The following is a 19,517-nucleotide window of genomic DNA, read 5'->3' as shown; positions in this document are numbered from 1 at the left end:
TGACTAATAATGGGGAGGTCGAGAAATTAACCTGACCTTAGGTCATCGATATCTAAATTCCGAGATATACAAGTTGTAGCTAGCAATGACCTAATAACATCCTCCGACTTTCAAAGGACTCCGTCATCTACTGTAGCTCTGACACGGTAACAAAGTTGCAAAAGAGTGACTTGAGGTTGGGTCATTCAAAGTGACCTGGTGACCTGACCTCAAAGGTTAGGAGATTCACAATTGCACAATATGTGTAAAATTGATGAGAGAATAGTCATACCAATTTGCGGCGCTACGCACCGCGGTTTTCCCGCTATTTGCGAAAAACCTCAGGGGGGGGGGCGGATAACCGCCTCCCCCGCCCCGTCGGTGCGCAGGTTAAGCAAAGACCGTTAAATGAAATAGCGTTTTCACATTTGACAAGTTCCTTGTGTGTTTTTATAAGCTTATTTACTGTTTTCTTGAGATCATTAGAAATAGAAGGCAAAATAGATCAAAGGCTCATAGGCACGGGCGTAGGAACGTCATGAAAAGTGGGTGGGCCACCCTGTCAAGGGGCCTCCATTTCCAGGGGGCCTCCTATTTTCAGGGGCCTCCAACTTTTGCCTCGTCCTGCTAGCTGCTTTCAAGTATGACCTCCAAATCTAGCTTCTGAGCTCGGGCAGATGTACCCAGGGGCGTAACCGCTTAAGCGAACAGTGCGGAAAGTCCGCGCACCATTTTTAAAACTTATTCCCTCTCCGATTTTTTTTTAGAATCTATTTGCCGCAAACGGCGCATGACCCCTGAAAACCCTTACACAAATGTCTTCCTCGTTTCCCAGGTGCCCCCATTAGCTTCATAGGCGCCCTCTTTGGCATATAAGCGCCCTATGTATAGTCATCAGAGACATCCCTATATGTCCCACAGTCGCCCCGTTGTCGCATACAATGTGCGCTTATCATAGACGTCTCTCTTTTATGGACACTTGAAGGCGCCTCTCTTTGCCATGCCGGCGCTCCTGTTTCTTATGAATGCACCCCCAGGCCCCATGGCATTGATCAATTGCAGTCTGCAGATCTCTATTGCATGTGGACGCCCATATATGTAGGCTTCAGAGGCGCCCCTCTTTCGCATTGAGGCGCCCCTATGGGCTTCATAGGCGCCCCTCTATTGCACGTAGGTGCCCTACTGTCTCAGAACCGCTCCCCTTTGGCATGCAGACGCCCATCTTTCGTACGGAGGAGCCGATGTGGTTCTTAGAGATTAGACTTAGAGGTGCTCCCAGACGCAGATGGGGCTCTCGGAGTCGACAGTGTGGGACCTTCAGTCGCTGATGGGTGCCCGTCAGATGTGGACCCTCGGAGACGCCGGTATGGGGCCCTCAGAGATGCCGGTATGTGGCCCTTAGAGAAACCGGTGTGGAACCCTCAGATACTTCAGTGTGAAGCTCTTACAATTGCTGGTGTGGAGCTATGAATGCGCTGGCTTAAATCGCTCAGAGGCCGGTACATGGACATTAGAGCTCAGTGAGAGCTTGTGTGGTGCCTTCAGTGGCCTTGTGGAGCCGTTAGACATCAACATGGTGCTCTCAGGAGCCGGTGAGTCCTCGGAGTCAGTGGGGGCCTTCAGAGCTCCGAGATACTGGTGTGGGGCCCTCAGAGGTGTCGGTGTGGGTCCTTCAAATGTACCTATAGAGCCTTGAGATGCACAGGTGTGGTGGCCCACAGAGGCGCCGGTGTGGGGCCCCCAGAGCCACCGATATAGGGCCCTAAGAGACACTAGTATGACCCTCAAAGGCGCCGCTGTGTGGCGCTCATAAACACTGGCGTGGAGCCATCACAGGCGGGTGGAGCCGTTAGAGGCCGGAAGGGGCCCTTAGATGCCTACAAGGAGCCTTCAGAAGCCGGCGTGGCATCCTTATGGGGATAAGCGTGTCTACTTAGGAGCCCTTGAGGTGCTCTCATGAGCTTTGTGGGGCCCTACCGAGCCGTAATATGGCCACGGCCAGCTGCCGCCGCATGGCTCTTCGGACTATCATTCTTAGGGGCCTCATCTGCCTAGTTTGAATAGAAGGGCCTCTCAGACCATCAGTCTCATGGGCCTCCTCTGGCTAGTATAAATAGAAGGGCCTGTTAGACCATCAATCCTAGGGGCCTCCTCTGGTTAGTATAAATAGAAGAGCCTCTCAGACCATTAATCTCAGGGGGCTCCTGTGGACAGTATAAATAAAAGGGCCTCTCAGACCATCAGTCTCGGGGGCCTCCCTAGAAAAGTGTAAATGTGGATAGAGGGCCCCCTCAGATTCATTAGGAGTGGACCTCTCTGACTATCAGTATCAGGGGCCTCTTGTGGCCAGTATGAATATAAGAGCCTCTCAGACCATCGGTCTCAGGGGCCTCTTCTGACTAGTGTGGATAGAGGGCCCTCCCAGGCCACCGCTTTCAGGGGCCTCCAGTGGCCAGTTATATGAACAGAAGGGCCTCACAGCCTCAGGGGCCTCTTCTGACTGGTGTGAATATGAGGGCCTCTCATACCATCAGTCTCAGGGGCCTCCTCTGCCTAGTGTGAATATAAGGGCTTCCCAGGCCATCAGTCTCAGGGGACTCTTCTGGCTGGTGCCGGATTGAGGGACCTCCTAGACCGAAAGTTTTGGGGGTCTCCTCTGGCCAGTATGAATAGAAGGGCCTCTCAGTCCATCAGTCTCATGGGCCTCTTCTGCCTGGTGTGATTATAAGGGCCTCTTAGGTCATCAGTCTCAGGGGCCTCCTCTGACTACAGTGTAGATGGATAGGCCTCCCAGACCATCAATCTCAGGGGCCTCATCTGACTATTGAGGATAGAGGGGCCTCCTCTGACTAGTGAGGGTAGGGAGCCTCGGCTAGACCGCCAGTGTCAGGGGCCTATTCTGACTAGTGTGGATGGAGGGGCCTCCCAGACCACCAGTCTCAGACATCTGACTAGTGTGGATAGAGGGGCCTCCCAGACTGCCAGTGTCAGGGGCCTCCCCAGACCAGTGTGGATATTGGGGCCTCCTCAGATCCACTAGGGCCTCTCAGGCCATCAGTCTCAGGGGCTTCGACTGACAAGTATGAACAGAGGGCCTCCTTGGATCCATCACGGCCCCTTGGAGTCCGTGCGTGGGGATTCGTGGAACTTATTTTTACGGAGTTTGTTTATTCTGGAAGGTGACGACGTCCTCTCAAATCGAGACGAGGGGCCTCGAGTAAAAAGTGGGTGCCCCCCCACCTCGAAAAGTGGGTGGGCACTTGCCCACCTGGCCCCCCCCCCCTGTTCCTACGCCTATGCTCATAGGTCATTATATTTTACAGACGCGTTTCGAATGTAAACATGACACTCATTTTTAAGGTAGGGTGAAGTCGTATAAGAGTACGCACTTAGTGGATTTCTTGCTCTCATTTGTTTAATATTTGAAAGAAAGAAATCGCAAATAGGGAATATTAAAGTTCATTGAATTAGCCATCAACCCATGGGGCAACGATCCTTCAGCGTAAATGGAAGTGGTCTAAAACTGACATTTTCTGAACCGCTGCAGTTGCGTACTCTTACCATATGGGGTGTGTAAGAGTACGCACGCCAGGCGGGTGGAGTACGCAAGCATATGAACACACACCTATGCAGCTTGTACTGTCCAAATGCTTAACTTCAAACTCAGAAGGCATTTAAGTTAATTCTAGTATCCAAAAAGAAAAACATAAAATAGATCTTTCAAGTCTATAAATCAGGAAATAATCATGTCGTGTGTTTCTTAAAAAAATGCACAATCAAAAGGGAGAATAACTCGTATTTGGAAGAATTTCGGGTACGCATCTGCATCACAGTGCTCCATTGATGATATACCTACAAGACAAACGTCATTGAGCGATAGATTAATAATTTTATATTTCTGCATATTCGATTTAATGTATAATTCTGCGTACTCTTACCCTCCTGAACAGTGCGTCCTCTTACCGTACATGCAATTCGCGCACAAAACAACCCCGAAACGTTGTGCAAAACTTCGCAAACAGAATATTGCACTGCACAGTATTTCCCCAGATAACCTCACAAGTTTCCCACAACAATCACGGAAATGTACCTTATCTCAACTGCCAAGTATCAAAATTATTGTACCTTACCATAATAATATCATAACGCTCGAAAATAATATTCATCGCCTTAAACTCAACAGCGTCGCCGCTCAACGCCCACGTTCCGTTGGTGACAAGCACGCACTGGCGGCTTCATGTCACTTCATGAACTCGACAAACCCGCGTTGCTAAGCAACCGAAACAGCTGATGCGTACTCTTATCGCCCGCGTACTCTTACCCGCCCTTACCCTACAGTAAGTCCGCTCAGAGATTTTTCATGCACCAGCATATGCTTGAAAAACAAAATATTCATTATGAACTATCCGCGAGCGATAATCACTAATTCGACTTTCACGATTGGAATTCACATGATTACAAAATATATGGTATACGAAAAGTACATCTGTCATCGCCTTGCTGGCCGTCACGACTGAAGCTACCTAACCTATCCTTCGTCATCAGTGTATCGTGTGTCGTTCTCAGAGGCGTCAGTTTGGTGCGTCTGACGAGCGTGTAGGGTCTGTTGTTTTGTCCCCCAAAGTGCGAGTTTTTCTAGCCTCTGGTTCCTTTGGTGGTTGATGTCGGGTGCATATTCACGGATGTAGATAGCTTCAATGATTTCAATTCGCTTGGGGTCGTGGTTTGAGTGTATGACGGTAGCGTTATCTACTAGGTGTTGGCGTGTGAGTGGTGTGTTGTGTTCTTCTTCCATGTGTGTTTTGGTGGCTCCTTGTTGTTTGTGCATCGTGAGGCGTCGTGATAAGGCAAATGTGAAAACGCTGTTTCAATTTAACGGTCTCTGCTTAAAAGAATATATATATATATATATATATATATATATATATATATATATATATATATATATATATATATATATATATATATATATATATATATATATATATATATATATATATATATATATTATATACAGGGTGTCTCAAAAGTTCGTTGACAGGTACCAGCCATGCTTTTTGTCAATAATTCTGAATCCATAAGAAATTGACAGTCGAAATTTTGCATGGGCATTGGTATCAACCTTCCTCAAGCAGTCTCATTGTTTTTAAGCGCACTCGACCCTTCATGAGCTCACAAAAGGGGTTCACCTCTGACCATGGGTCAGGCATGAAAATGGAGGTCGCAAAATCAGGTCGGCTGAGCAACTCTTTGTTTCAGGAGTAATGGGAATGGTTAAGTCGGTTATGACACATGCTAAGTGTTGGCGAGGATGAGTACAACATGATGATCATCTAATAAAAACGGTGGCTAACATTTTTGAAGGACGAAACCATGCGAGACTAACAGCGTTTTGAACGACTCTCGTACCGCAGCAGATTCGTGCTTCGGAAAGAAGCTGAAAATGCAGTCATAACTATTGAAAACTGACAAGAAGCTCACAGACAGAGGTTACCCAGTTTCAAAAATTGCAGTTCATCGTAAAATAAAGACAAAGTATCATTTAAAATTTACATATAAAAAAATCAAAATGTCTGTATGTATTAAACGCGTCAGTCACGCTTGGCGGGTTATTGCTGTGGAACGGTGCGGGCTACGGGGGTGAAATTTTCGCGCCGAGTCGGACGCGTGCATCTGTTTGTCGTATCAACTTTTCGAGGGGGTGCGCTCGGCGGTTTGCACGTGGCGGGCGCATCTTTGCAGCATTTTGGGCCGCGGCCGGCGCCGATCAGAGAGCACGCGCCTTAGGCTCAGTTTCTTCGCTTGCAAAACTGGGTGAAATCAGAGCCGGAAGGTCACTGACCTTTGGCAATGAATACCGGAACAGAGCACCGCCGGCCAAGAGGAGACGCCAAATTTATTCTGGCCATAACTCGGCCGCTACTGGGCCGATTTTATTGAAAATTGACTAGAATGCTGTCCCTCTAGTTTACATATATAAAAATCAAAATGTTTGTACGTATGTATATAACGCGTCAGTCACGCTTGGTGGGCTATTGCTCCGGAACGGTGCGGGCTACGGGGGTGAAATTTTCGACGCAAGTCGGACGCGTGCATCTGTTTGTCGTATTAAATTTTGGTGGGGGTGGGTTCGGTGGTTTGCACGTGGCGGGCGCATCTTTGCGGGATTTTGGCCGCGGCCGGCGCCGAGCAGAGAGCACGCGCCTTAGGCTCAGTTTCTTGGCTTGCAAAACGGAGCGAAATCAGAGCCGGCAGGTCACTGACCTTTGGCAATGAACACCGGCGCAGGGCACCGCCGGCCAAGAGGAGTCGCCAAATTTATTCTGGCCTTAACTCGGCCGCTACTGGGCCGATTTTAATGAAACCTGGTTTATTACGCTGCGCGTAATGCTGTCCCTCTTTAACCCGCGCCCCGCTGGGCTATTCAGCCATACGCGCCCTGCTGGGGGGGGGCAGATTCTGCCCCCCCCCCTGTCTAACTTCCGAACCGATGGTCGTAGAAAGACGGGGAAAACGGCAATCGAAAGCTCTCAACAAGGCGGATCTTAAGAGCCCAAATTTTTTTGCTTAAGTAGGTCAGAGGTCAGGTCAAGTTCAGGTCAAGGGTACAAAATGCAAGTTTCTACAGTATCGGCCTTGCACCGTAGTTGCCGAAGAATGGACTAAGACTGAATGCCCAAAACGTGTTCTTAGACTACCACTACAATATTCGTTGCACACAATTTCATTCAAAGGTCAAGGTCAAGGTCAGGTCAGGTCAGGTCACCAAAAACAAAATATAGAAAAGGGCATGTGCGACACATGTTTTATGGGTCATTTTACTCATGGAATTCAATGGGCACACTCAATAAGTGATATGGACCACCTCTGGATGAATTTCAGGTCGAGGTCAGGTCAAGGTCAGGTCAAGTGAGGTCAAATTTTGAAGTTGGTTGTTAAGGCCTAAAAAGGTGTCTATCCGATGCAGTTTTTCACGGCGAATCGAATGGTGCTATTTTTGTTTCCGTACGAGGTCTAGAACTTCAAAAAAAAAAATCATTTTTTTTTTCAAAAAATTTGTGTGTCGTGACGTCATAAAATTTTGAATAACTCCCACATTTTTGAACCGATTCTTCTAAAAATTGGTATGTAGGTGCACATAGACAACTTCTTTGACATATATTCCGTTTTTTTTTGATAAACTCAAAATTTTGGATTTTATAAATATTTTCCCAAAAAAGTCAGTTTTTTGGAAAAATTTTGGCCAAAATCCAAAATTTTCAAAAAACCGAGATAGCCATTTGATAGACAAGGTAGAATCACGTATAAACTTTTTTGTTACGTCTTGATTCCTTTAAAAATGAAGATGTTAGCGGCGTTTGAAATTTTGCCATTTTTGAGGCGAAAATGGCGAACATTGGCCATTCTTATAAAGAAAAGAACGGAGGGACGCTCCGTCATTTCTGAGATTAGACGGAATTTGGTTATCATAAAAGGACGAAGACGAAAGACGGAACCCGTTAAAAGAACGAAGCCAGATTGACGCTACCCCCACCCAAAAGGACGCGTTTCCGTATCATAAAGAGACAAAGACGCCTCTGGTGACGTAAGACTTTGCGTTGTTCGTGAAAAATAACGCATCAGAAATAGCGCTGCTCCTCAGCAGCGCTTTTTTACGGCATTGATACGATATTTAGCTGGTTGCGAGAGCAACTTGTGCGAAATGTGTTTCAGGCTGCGTGCTAATCGATATGTGAACTGTATGACATTGGTCGGGAGTTATTTCACACGAAAATTAGTCAATTTGACATGCAGACCAAGTACCTATAGACCGCCACCTTATCGTTCTGCAGCTATCGTTGTTTATCGGGCATACACATTAACAGGCAGGATTGGACACCTTGAGATGCAATATCCAGTAAGTGGTAGGTGTTTACTGTTTGCAACTGCCTCCCAGTAGCTCCACCCTCACCTGGCCTGTGTCCTGTGTCCTCTGGCGCCTCGACTGGTATCACGGTTGGAGGTCTGAGTCACGTGGCACTACAACTTCTCGTTAGCACTTAAAGTTCTTGTTTGCACGCAGAGAAATTCGTATACACTCCACCACGCTCAAGCGCTCTCGCTGGACTGTCCTCGCTGTCCCCACACAGAGAAGATCCACAGGCAATTTCTTCCCCCGCTCCCCCTCCCCCCTCTTTAGCGTCAGTTCGTCAAAACAACACCTGCGCCCCCCGTCTCTCTCTCTCTCTCTCTCTCTCTCTCTCTCTCTCTACCTACTCCTTCCCTCTCTCCCTCCCTTTCATCCCGAGCCGCCGCGCGCGTTCGTCGCGCGCCGCGTCGTCCCCTAGAGCGAAAGATGCCTTATCAGTATCCCCTCCTCTTTTATCTCTACCGCTTGTCCCGAGCCGCCACGCTAACTCAGGGTGTTTGCGTTGTTCCCTTACCGCTTATTAGACATCCTATCACTGAGTAAGACATAGGCATTACCACATTTATACGCAAAAACAATCTTTGGTGGGTTTCAGACTAGCAGGAAAGACTACAACATATTACATACTTCGCCTATCTATATTATCCTTGATCGTAGCCAAGGCCTCTGGCCAAGGCTATGTATCGTAGCAGACAACAGTCCCCGGTCCCATAAAAATTCAAATATGATCCCAAATAATTGCAGGTTCTCATTTTATTATACCCATATAGCGATCACACAGTATTTTCTTAGTCTTATTGCATTCTTTGTGACGAAATTTATAAGAAAATATTGCAGAAAATAATTCCTGTTTCATTTACTAAAGCTCTTGATCATTTAGACGAAAAACGCATCCTAGCAAAACAACGAAGTGGGAGGGGTAGAGGGACGGAACCTTTATGATAACCAAAAAGGACGGAATCGTTTAATTCATTGAGTTCTTTTTTTCCTTCCGTCCCTCCGTCCTTTTTCTTTATAAGAATGGCCTCATGACGTCACTAAAACGTCAATTTCTCAAAAAATTACCGACGGATTTCGCTCAAATTCTCAGGGAACGTGTCAAATTGATGTATGATAAGGTACTGAAAGTTTGACGTCGCTGGCGTAACGCGTTTAGAAGTTATTGGCGAAAAACGGGAGGGGGGCAGATTCTGCCCCCCCCCCCAGCGGGGCGCGGGTTAAGCTGCGCGTAATGCTGTCCCTCTAGTTCCTCTTATAAAAATCAAAACGTCCGTATGTATGTATGTATGTATGTATGTATGTATGTATTTACTATGTGACGCGTCAGTCACGCTTGGCGGGCTATTGCTCCGGAACGGTGCGGGCTACGGGGGTGAAATTTTCGACGTAAGTCGGACGCGTGCATCTGTTTGTCGTATCAACTTTTCGAGGGGGTGCGTGCAGCAGTGTGCACGTGGCGGGCGCATCTTTGCAGCATTTTGGGCCGCGGCCGGCGCCGAGCAGTGAGCACGTGCCTTAGGCTCAGTTTCTTCGCTTGCAAAACTGAGCGAAATCAGAGCCGGCAGGTCATTGACCTTTGGCAATGAACACCAGAACAGGGCACCGCCGGCCAAGAGGAGTCACCAACTTTATTCTGGCAATAACTCGGCCGCTACTGGGCCGATTTGAATGAAAATTGATTTATTACGCTGCGCGTAATGCTGTCCCTCTAGTTACATATATAAAAATCAAAATGTCTGTATGAAACGCGTCCGTCACGCTTGGCGGGCTGTTGCGAGGCGATGGTGCGGGCTGCAGGGGTGAAATTTTGGCGCTGAGTCGGACGCATGCATCTGTTTGTCGTATTAAATTTTGGTGGGGGGTGCGCTCGCCGGTTTGCACGTGGCGGGCGCATCTTTGCGGGATTTTGGCCGCGGCCGGCGCCGATCAGAGAGCACGCGCATTAGCCTCACTTTCTTCGCTTGCAAAACTGAGCGAAATCAGAGCCGGCAGGTCGTTGACCTTTGGCAATGAATACCGGAACAGAGCACCGCCGGCCAGGAGGAGTCACCAAATTTATTCTGGCAATAACTCGGCCGCTACTGGGCCGATTTTATTGAAACTTGATTTATTACGCTGCGCGTAATGCTATCCCTCTAGTTGTTTATAATATCTATAGCGGTAAATTTTGGGGGAAAATAACGCGAAAATCGTCAATGCCAAGGACAACTGACCCTCCAAAAGTGTCAATTAATGTAAAGTTTTATCTTACGAAGTTTCAAGAGGCAGGTCTGGAGCAAATAGCTTTCTTTTAGACACGAAATCCCAATAAAACCGCACGATGGACAGGTTTTGGAAGTTTACAAAGCAAAACCTCTCCTGAGGAGAACACTCCGCAACCCAGCGACGGTCATTGGTCAATGGGAGGTGTTAAGTTACGCTTGTGCCTACGGGCTGGCTTAGTTGGCGGCTGATTGGCCACTGTACTACGTTGTATTTCCCGCAGATCCCGTGTCGCCCTGTCTCCGACCTTATGCATGGCCCTGTCTCAGACCTTGTGTGTCAGGCCGTGTGCCGTGTTGTATCACTATCGCAGCTCATTCCGTGTTGCCTTCAGCGGACGTGCTGCACGAAGAGGTAATTCTGCGCTGGTACAAGGACACACAGGAGGGCAAGGCCAAGGGCAAGACAGTGTTTCTGGAGCAGATGAAGGCCTTTGTCGACTGGCTGAAAAACGCCGAGGAGGAGGGTAAGGAGGGTGCCCCCGCCCCCCCCCCCCCACACACACACACGCACGCACGCACACACGCGGCACGCGCACGCACACATGAAATAAGATCAAGGTTTGCCTGGCCACTAAAGTGCAAATATTTGGTATTTTTGTACGGCTCCCCTCCCTCCCGTTTTCTGCAATATCTTCTAAACCGCTAGAGACGTATCGAAACGAAATTTTCAGTACCGTCGACTGCATCAATTTTAAACCTTGTGTCCAAACAAGAATTTCGTTCCTACCATAGGTCGGCCGGAAATGACGCCAGAGTGACGTGATGTACATACGGCCGATTTGGGTGCAAAACATTGAACTGTGGGAATCGCTTTCAAGAGCTTAAGTTCTTAAGTTTGATACGATTTTTTTTTTTGCTTGAGGGGACTCAAAATACCTACACATGGCTACCAAACTGGTACCTCAGATTTTCAACATTTCAGAAATTAAAAATTATACATATGTAAGAATAAACTCAACTTATGTTTGTGTAATTCTTTCCTATACGTTTTTTTTTTTAACTTTTCGAAAAACGGAATAAATGGGGCATTCCACGATAGGTCGACCAAAAAAAAAAAAATGACACCCACATATTATATTTTTCGTTTAAAATTGGTCAAAGGGGTTGTGATGGTTGGGGATGCCAGCTGTGGCAAGGATTTTTTTCTTCGAACAACGGTTTCCGAGATATAGCCTCGGGCAATTCCTGCAGGTCACGCTGCAACCCTATGTTTGGCGGCTCATAACTCAGAAATTATTTGTTTTCTATGATAAAAACTTAACATGCTTCAACTCGCAATTGAGCGACGAACATTTTGGCTATCTCGGATTTTTAATTTTCAAAAATTTTGATCATGTGACCTTTTGACCTATTTTTTGAAGAGTGACCTTGATATTGTCCCCACTGAAAGTTGCAATTTTGTCTGATGACGAATAAAGCCTTATCAATTGTTATTCTAATGCGAGAATAAAAAAGTAGCTTTCGACCTGAGTTGACCTCAGGTCAGGTCATTTTTAATTGAAAATCCGAGATAGCCAAAATGTTTGTCGGTTGATTGCGAGTTGAACCCAGAACCATATAAAGTTTTTATCATAGAAAACAAATAGTTTCTGAGTTATGAGCCGCCAAATATAGGGTTGCAGCGCGACCTCCAGGAATTGTCCGAGGCTTTATCTCGGAAACCGTTGTTCAAAGAAAAAATCCTTGCCACAGCTGGCTTCCCCGCCCATCACAACCCATTCGACCAATTTTAAGCAAAAAATAAAATATGAGGGTGTACGGCTTTGGTCGATCTATCGTACCCCATATCGACACCTTTTTTTTAACCCCACATCTGTTCTCCGGTGAATTTCCGGGAAGCACGAAAGATCTCTTTTTAGAAGTGTCCAATCGTCCGATCCTGATCAAATTTGTGTGTTCGTAAGCTTGCTCTGGCATTGCTTGATCTGCCAAGACAGACAAACTTGAGAAAAATCGAGTGACTGTACCTTTTTTGAAGGTTTCTAAACAACTTGTCTGAACTTCACGGGAGAACAAATGTGGGTTTTAAAAAAGGTGTCGATATGTGATACAGGGTGTTCCAAAAAAAGTGAGCCCCCTAACTAAGATCGACTGTATCTCCGCAACCGTGTATCCTACAGCTTTGGAAAGCCGCTCATTAGAAAGAGCAATCGAATTCCATCCAGATAGGTCGTAATTCTGTTACATAGCTTGCACAACACGACCAGCATTGTGAAAAGCACAATTCAATACCAAATTCTTAGTGAAATATTTAGCGGTAACGGATATGGTTAAAATTTCTTCACATCTGACTGCATATTTCAGTTCACGTGCTTTTATTCATTCTTCGCGCGTGAACTTTTATCATAAAAAATGAAGACTGAGTGGATGACCTAGTTCAACCAGTATTTTGACCACTCCAATATCGGTCGTGCGTTGCCGTCAGCAATACACGTTTACCGCCGTCGCCGTGTTTCACCCGATCTCGCAACACATTTTGTTCTGGTCGTTCTCGGTGTAATACGTAATCATTCAGAGCCACACTAGGTAGCCTACTAGAACCGAAATTGACCGTTCTTTCCAACAAGGGGTCTTTCATTATCGTAGGACATACGGTTTTGGAGATAAAAGCAATAATAGTTAGGGGGCATACCGCCGTCGCCAAGTTTCACTCGATCTCGCAACACATTTTGTTCTGGTCGTTCTCGGTGTAATACGTGATCATTCAGAACCACACTAGGTAGCCTACTAGAACCGAAATTGACCGTTCTTTCCAACAAGGGGTCTCTCATTATCGTAGAACATACGGTTTCGGAGATAAAAGCAATATAAGTTAGGGGGCTCACTTTTTTTGGAACACCCTGTATAACACGTACCGATGGTCTACTCTAGGAAGTTGTAGCCCGATATCTTCCAAAATAGCAAAGTTATTTGCTTTGTAGTCAACATTGCACCGTAATCAAGATTGCAAATCCATTTTTCAGTACGTGAGATGATGTTTTTCGTACTCCAGCGTAGATGGGTAGCCATACGGCTTCCACGGTTGACAGTGATGACATCAGTCATCTTTTGCAAACTCGTTAAAGATTTGGGCTGTACGGGGATTCGAACCCCGGGCCTTTGGATTAGCGCTCCAATGCTCCAGCGGATAAAAACAACACCTGAGAATCATTTTTCAGTACGTTTTTGACATCGTACACCACACCAAAATGAATAACACCATCGTGTTCCAGTTCAAACTGCATCTGATGCACCTTTTTTGTGACAATCTCAACCTCAAAATTTGATCTTTTTACGTGAAGTGACCAGACCTCAGTTTTATTTAGCTGAAAATTGTCCCAAATTACACAGACAACACTGATTTTGTAAGCAATGAAAATGGATCATAAAACATGTCTCACGTGGCCGATGCGTGATAAAAGTTTCCGTGACCTAGTATGACCTGGCCTTGATCTGAAAAAAAAAACAATCAGAATACAAGTTCGGTATCCTCCGGGTATCTAAGCATCTATTCACGAGTGTGTTAACCAAAAATGAGTCCAATCTGACTTGTAGCCGGCGCGGCCACAGCCCAAATTGTGAACAAACCAAAACGTTGATAATTTTTACTTTGACCTGACCAGTGACGTCATCGGTGACTTATAGGTAAATTAAAATAGGTTTCGCTGGACAGTTATTCCAGGACTTTCATATGCCGTTTGAATTTTGACAATCGGCCCAGTAGTTTCGAAGTCAGGGCGTTGTGAATACCCCCCCCCCCCCCCAGTGAGGCCCTGGTTAAATCGTTGTACCCACTACTTAGCACCAATAACCTATTGGCAATGGCAATAGCGTCATCAGGGTACATTTGGCTAGTTTTGAGGTGAGTGTTGGCTCACTGGACAGTGGATAAGACTGTTGTTTCAGGCAATTTCAGTGTTGTTTTGGTAAAATGTGTACATACCAAATTGTAATCCATAACGTGGAAGCTCATGAGACGCTCTGGCAGTGGCGTCACATAATCAGCTTCTTGATCGCCTCTGACGCCACGGGCCAACTTCTTGAGCGTTCAAAAAGTTGATTATTTTCCTGAAGTAAGCCGGACCGAATTGGCGCTGTTACCGTGATAATTCTCCTCGCGTTGTGTTTATTTTAACTTAAATACTTAATGTTTGACAATACTGTGCTTCAAATTAACTTAAATGCTTAAAGTAAAAAACACTACATATTGTCCTGCTGTTGTCTCTCTCAACTGCTCTCCTTTATTTTTCACTCGAAATTATTCTGGCGCGTGGACAGCACTCGCGCACATATTGCTCACATTTCCTCCTCCCACCACTCGGATGACTCCATCTTCATCCAGAAATGGACTCAACTGTTTCACACTGCTTCGCCGGCAGGCTTCCTGTGCCGTTGTGCCGGTCGTCGCCGCTCGTTCGAGCTGCTCTCTTTCTTCTGGGAACGAGTCCTTTTGAGCCTGACGCACCCAGAACTTCTCTGCTTCCAGTATCTCCTCTGGCTTCAATTCCTTGTCCAGCTGAGTTTTGTTCGCAGTTTCACTCCGCAGCACTTTCACGAATCTCCGCACCCAGGCTGTGACTCTCAAAAGCCTTGTCCAGCTTGAGAAGTCCTCCGGGTTGAGAAGTCGACAGCTGGGACCTGACGGAGCTCTCACAGCAAAGCACTCACTGCTTTTCTGGTCCTTCTTGAACTCAGACTTGTCGAACTGCTCCGCTTGAAAATTCTTCTTCGGTGGCCACTCGTTACTGTCTTCTAGCAGAAACTTGGGCCCTTCCATCCAGAGCCGACTCTCTTTCAGCTCACTAAACCTTAAGCCTCTGGTAGGCGCATCTGCCGGGTTGTCTGTCCCCGACACGTGTTTACGTGACGTCACCTCACAGATCTCTGATATCCTGTGGGCGACGAACGGCTGAAAGCGGCGGACTTCATTCCGAATCCAGCACAGCACGTCCATCGAATCGGACCAAAAGTGCACCTCTTCTAGTGTCTTGTTCATTGCTGTGCACACCGTCTTCACAAGCCTCAACCCTAGCAGGGCGCCCATGAGCTCCAGTCTTGGAATAGTTTGGATCTTCCCTCGTGGCGCTACCCGAGCGCGAGCCAGCGCGAGCTGAGAAGCTCGTTTACCTTCACATTCGGAGACGACGTAAATAGCGGTGCCGTAGGCCTTCTCCGAGGCGTCACAGAAGACGTGAATCTCCTGGAGGGTAGCGTCTGGGAAAGGATGAATACATCTTGGCACTGAAAGGCTGCTGAGCTGCAGTATATCTTTAAACCACTCACGCCACTTCAGCTGCTGGTCACTTGGCAAGGCGTCATCCCAGTCTACTCCGCTGTTCCACGTCTGCTGAAACAGCATCTTCGCTCGAATGGTGAGCGGCACGAACAGACCGAGCGGATCGAAGACGGATGCCATTTCCCTGAGGCACGCTCTTTTGGTCAGTTCTCCGCAGAGGCCTCCTCGCTTTGACGTGTCTATGGACAGGCGATCTTCATCTGCTGACCAGACTACTCCAAGCGTCTTGGTTGGTACCGAGCCTTGATCTTCGAAGAAGTGCTGAGAGGTGACTGCTCTGTCTTCGATGGGGATGGCCTTCAGCACACTCGCATTGTTAGACATCCATTTCTTGATCTTCATGCCACCATCTTCCAAAATGGTACTGACCTGCTTTCTCGCCTTTACAGCCTCGTGTTCGGTTCGGAAGGACTGGATGCCGTCATCCATGTAGAAATGCTTCAGTAGCACCTCAGAACCCAGCGGAAACGCGCTGGCGTGCTTCTTGGCGTTTTCTTTCAGCACGAACTGTTCGACGAATGGAGCGGCCGCGTTTCCAAACAGCCATCTGTTTGACTCGTATACGGTGGGCTCCTCGTCCTTTCTCCACAGTTTCTCCACAGTACTCGGTGATACTTGCGGTCATCCGGAGCCAGCTCGACCTGCAAGAACATCTCGCAGACGTCACCGATCAGTGCGATGCGATGCAGTCTAAATCCGAGCAGTGTCTCGACCAGGTCAGTATAAAGAGACGGCCCTGGGAGAAGCTGTGAATTCAGGCTCACTCCCTGATACTTTGCGGCTGCGCCTGCATCGTACACTATTCGGACCTTTGTCGACTCCTTTCTTCTCGGACGACTGGAAAGTGTGGTAAAAACCACTCTTTTTCACCCCTGTGCTCTCTTTTGGATGCGAGGATTTTGCTCATGTAGCCCTTCTTGACGTACTCTTCAAGAATCGCACCATACCTGGCAAGCAGGTCGCCTCCAAGTCGCTTCAGGGACTGCTCAAGTCGAACAAGACGCTGCATCGCTGCTTCATAGTTGCTGACCAGCTGAGGTTCCTGATCCCTCCATGGCACAGCTGCTTGATAGCGGCTACCGTTGTACACCAGCGACTTCGAGACCTTCTTTGTTGCTTCCTGTTCTTCACGTGACATCAGACTTTCTTCTGATTTTCTAACTTCAAGTACCTCTAGGTCAGTCATGCACTTGATTGCTTCGATTTCTTCTTTACATGTTGTATTTGAGACGTGCGTCCTCAGAGTTCTGGAAAAGTTCGACATGTTCTCCCTCATCTTCAGCGCAGAGGATCCATGTTCGGCGAACTTCTTAATCGCACCGAATGCCGTCCACCCCAGGGGAGTCAAAACTGCCACTGGGTCGGAATCGGCGCCCTTCACGGTCTTCAGAGGCACAAATAGCGGGGTCGTCACCGCACAGAGGCCGATCAGAATGTCGACACTGCCGCCACTCATTCTCGGAAATGGTACGGTCTTCATGTGCGGCCACTGGCTCTTCACCGTGTTCCAGTTTGTACGCACTGATGCACCATCGAGACTTGAAATCACGTGGACTTTGATTTCTGCTTCATAGGCGCTGTGCAGACTTGAAAGCTGCACATCCCCCGTCTTCATGCTGACGTCTTCTTTTCCATTCACTGTGCTGAGCTGCAGCACTTCTTCTGGTCCATCGAAACCCAGCTCGCCTGCAGCAGTCTTAGTAATGAAGGAGGCATCGGAGCAGGGATCGAGCAGAGCGTTGAGAACGACCGAGCGGTTCTTGTGTTGAACCAAGACTGGTGCCACCTGGAAGGCTATCTTCCCGTGTGTGGCTTCTTGCTCTGCAGTCGCTGTCTTGTAGCTTGAGCTCTGATTGGTAGCCCTGCTCGTAGTACCACTGCCACTGGCTCCACTGGTCTGCTGAGATGGATGAAACTCGTTTATATCAGCCGCATTCTGCCACCTCGCAGGCTGGTCTCGGTTCATGGCTGTCTGCCGCTGCTCTTGCTCCTGCCGTTCAGCGTGGAGGAGAGTATGATGACTGCCGTTGCATCCATCGACTGTGCATCCTGGGAATTTCCTGCAACTAGTCCCGCGCTGTCTTCCACTGAGGCATCTGAAACAAATTCTCTCAGACTTGCAGAGCCTATATCTTTTCGAAACGTTCCAGCTCTGGAACTCTGCGCAATCATGTAGCATATGACGCGCTTTGCATGCCACACAAACTGTCTGCTCTTCACCATTTTCATGCTGTCTGCTGATCCTGTTCGTAGCGTACGTTCTTTTCCCACCAGTTTTCTGTTTTCCTGGTTTTGTTTCGTCTCCGGTCCTCGCCATCTCCTTCGCTTTCTTCTCGCATCGTGCTTCCTCTGATAGCCATTCGGCGAAGTTACTGAAGTTGTCTTCCTGGCCTGCGGTTGTCAGCCATCTTTGGTAGTTCTTTATTTACGAATGGTGCAGTTTTTCGGCCACCAAGATGTAGTAAGCCGACACATCTGATAAGTCGTCGACTGAGCCACTCTCCTTCAATAAAGTGATAAGGCAGCTCACTTTATCGGCATACTGCTCCAGGCGCCTGGTGTCTCCCTCGGCCATGTTGGAGAACTGCCGAATGTCATTGAGGCCATGTCGGATCCGTCTTGTTTTTCCGCCGTACTTGTCTGTCAGGGCCTCTCTTGCCTTTGCATAGCCCATCTCAGATGGTTTGTAGCCCTCTACGAGCTTCAACGCTTCGCCAGAGAGGCTGTTCTTTAGGTAGAGCATCTTCAACTTTGGATCAGTCCTTGAGGTTCCAATGAACGCGTCAAAAACCACCTCCCAGTCTTCGAACTTGGCGATGACTCCCTCGAACACTGGTAGTTCGGGTTGCTTGATGCCCTTAACGGAGACCTCCACATCCTGTTTTGTCTGTTCTTTGTCCTTTTCGGTCTTTTTCCTGGAGACTGTCATGATGAGGTCTTCACAGGCGTCAGTAAATTGGTACGTATCCTCCATGAAAGTCTCCGCTTCTTGATCTGTCTCTAATATGTCGCAAATGTTCTCACTAACCTCCCTGATCGTCTTCAGCTGTTCCTTGAGTTGATCACCTTTATGCTCGATGACACTTCTTTCTCCATCATTGCTTAAAAGCTCTTCAATTTCCAGCTTTTCTCCGTCATTGCTTAACAGCTCTTCAATTTCCCTCTTCAGCTTAGCAGCTCGGGCTTTGTAAGCGTTCCGCCTTATTCTTAACTTCGGCTCGTTCATTCTTAAATCCGGGTCACGGCACCAGATGTTACCGTGATAATTCTCCTCGCGTTGTGTTTATTTTAACTTAAATACTTAATGTGTGACAATAATGTGCTTCAAATTAACTTAAATGCTTAAAGTAAAAAAACACTACATATTGTCCTGCTGTTGTCTCTCTCAACTGCTCTCCTTTATTTTTCACTCGAAATTATTCTAGCGCGTGGACAGCACTCGCGCACATATTGCTCACATTTCCTCCTCAACAGGCGTCTTTTCTATGTGTTGATTGTTGCGATATGTGTCTGTGCTCCCCAGACTCTGACGAGGACGACTGAGCGGGCCGTCCCGGCGCCATGGAGCGCCGTTCTGCTGCCGCCCAGCCTACAGACAGGGCGGGCCGTCCCGGCGCCATGGAGCGCCGCTCTGCTGCCGCCCAGCCGACAGACAGGGCGGGCGCGCGCGCAAATTCCGGCTGCCGCCGGGCCGGTGATGCATCCTATTTCCGTTTCGGCCACGCGCTATGATTTGTATTTTTATATACAGATGCGGCCGGGAGGAGGCCGGTCAGCGGGCAGCTGCTGGCCTCCCCCCCCCCTCCCCAGAAATTGACGGCACGGTTACCTGCACAGTATCTGGCGACAATACAGTGACTGCGCGCGGCAAACTCGGGCGTGTGACTGAACGGTTCACAGCACAGCGGGGTGTTCCACGACAGAGCGTCCGAAAAATCCTAAATAACAACCTACTGATCATATATTAATAAGATTTTGTCAAGGAGATTATCTCGCCCGGCGATTTGTGTTGTAACATTGCCCGTCTCATCCGCCAACTACCTGTAACCTTCCCTAAAAGATGATCACGTCAGGACAATCAGGGCCCTCT

General features: G+C 47.8%; 1 protein-coding gene across 2 annotated transcripts in view; it reads left to right on the top strand.

The window, feature by feature from the left end:
* Nucleotides 1-19,299, top strand: part of LOC122386984 (protein krasavietz-like) — a 123,764-nt gene extending 104,465 nt beyond the window's left edge. The window contains exons 10-11 of one of the 2 annotated variants that reach the window (XM_043376761.1): nucleotides 10,485-10,616; nucleotides 18,951-19,299. In XM_043376761.1, coding sequence (XP_043232696.1) covers nucleotides 10,485-10,616; nucleotides 18,951-18,970 — 152 coding nt within the window. In that variant the 3' untranslated portion in view covers nucleotides 18,971-19,299. The remainder of the gene's footprint in view (nucleotides 1-10,484; nucleotides 10,617-18,950) is intronic. The other variant, XM_043376763.1, reaches the window with a different exon arrangement.
* Nucleotides 19,300-19,517: the final 218 nt, after the last annotated feature.

The sequence above is a fragment of the Amphibalanus amphitrite genome, unplaced genomic scaffold (genome assembly GCF_019059575.1).
Source record: "Amphibalanus amphitrite isolate SeventyFive unplaced genomic scaffold, NRLGWU_Aamphi_draft 000269F_arrow, whole genome shotgun sequence".
NCBI classification, from domain to species: Eukaryota; Metazoa; Arthropoda; class Thecostraca; order Balanomorpha; family Balanidae; genus Amphibalanus; species Amphibalanus amphitrite.
Note: the sequence above shows the minus strand (reverse complement) of the source record. Positions and strands in the feature narration are given on the sequence as shown.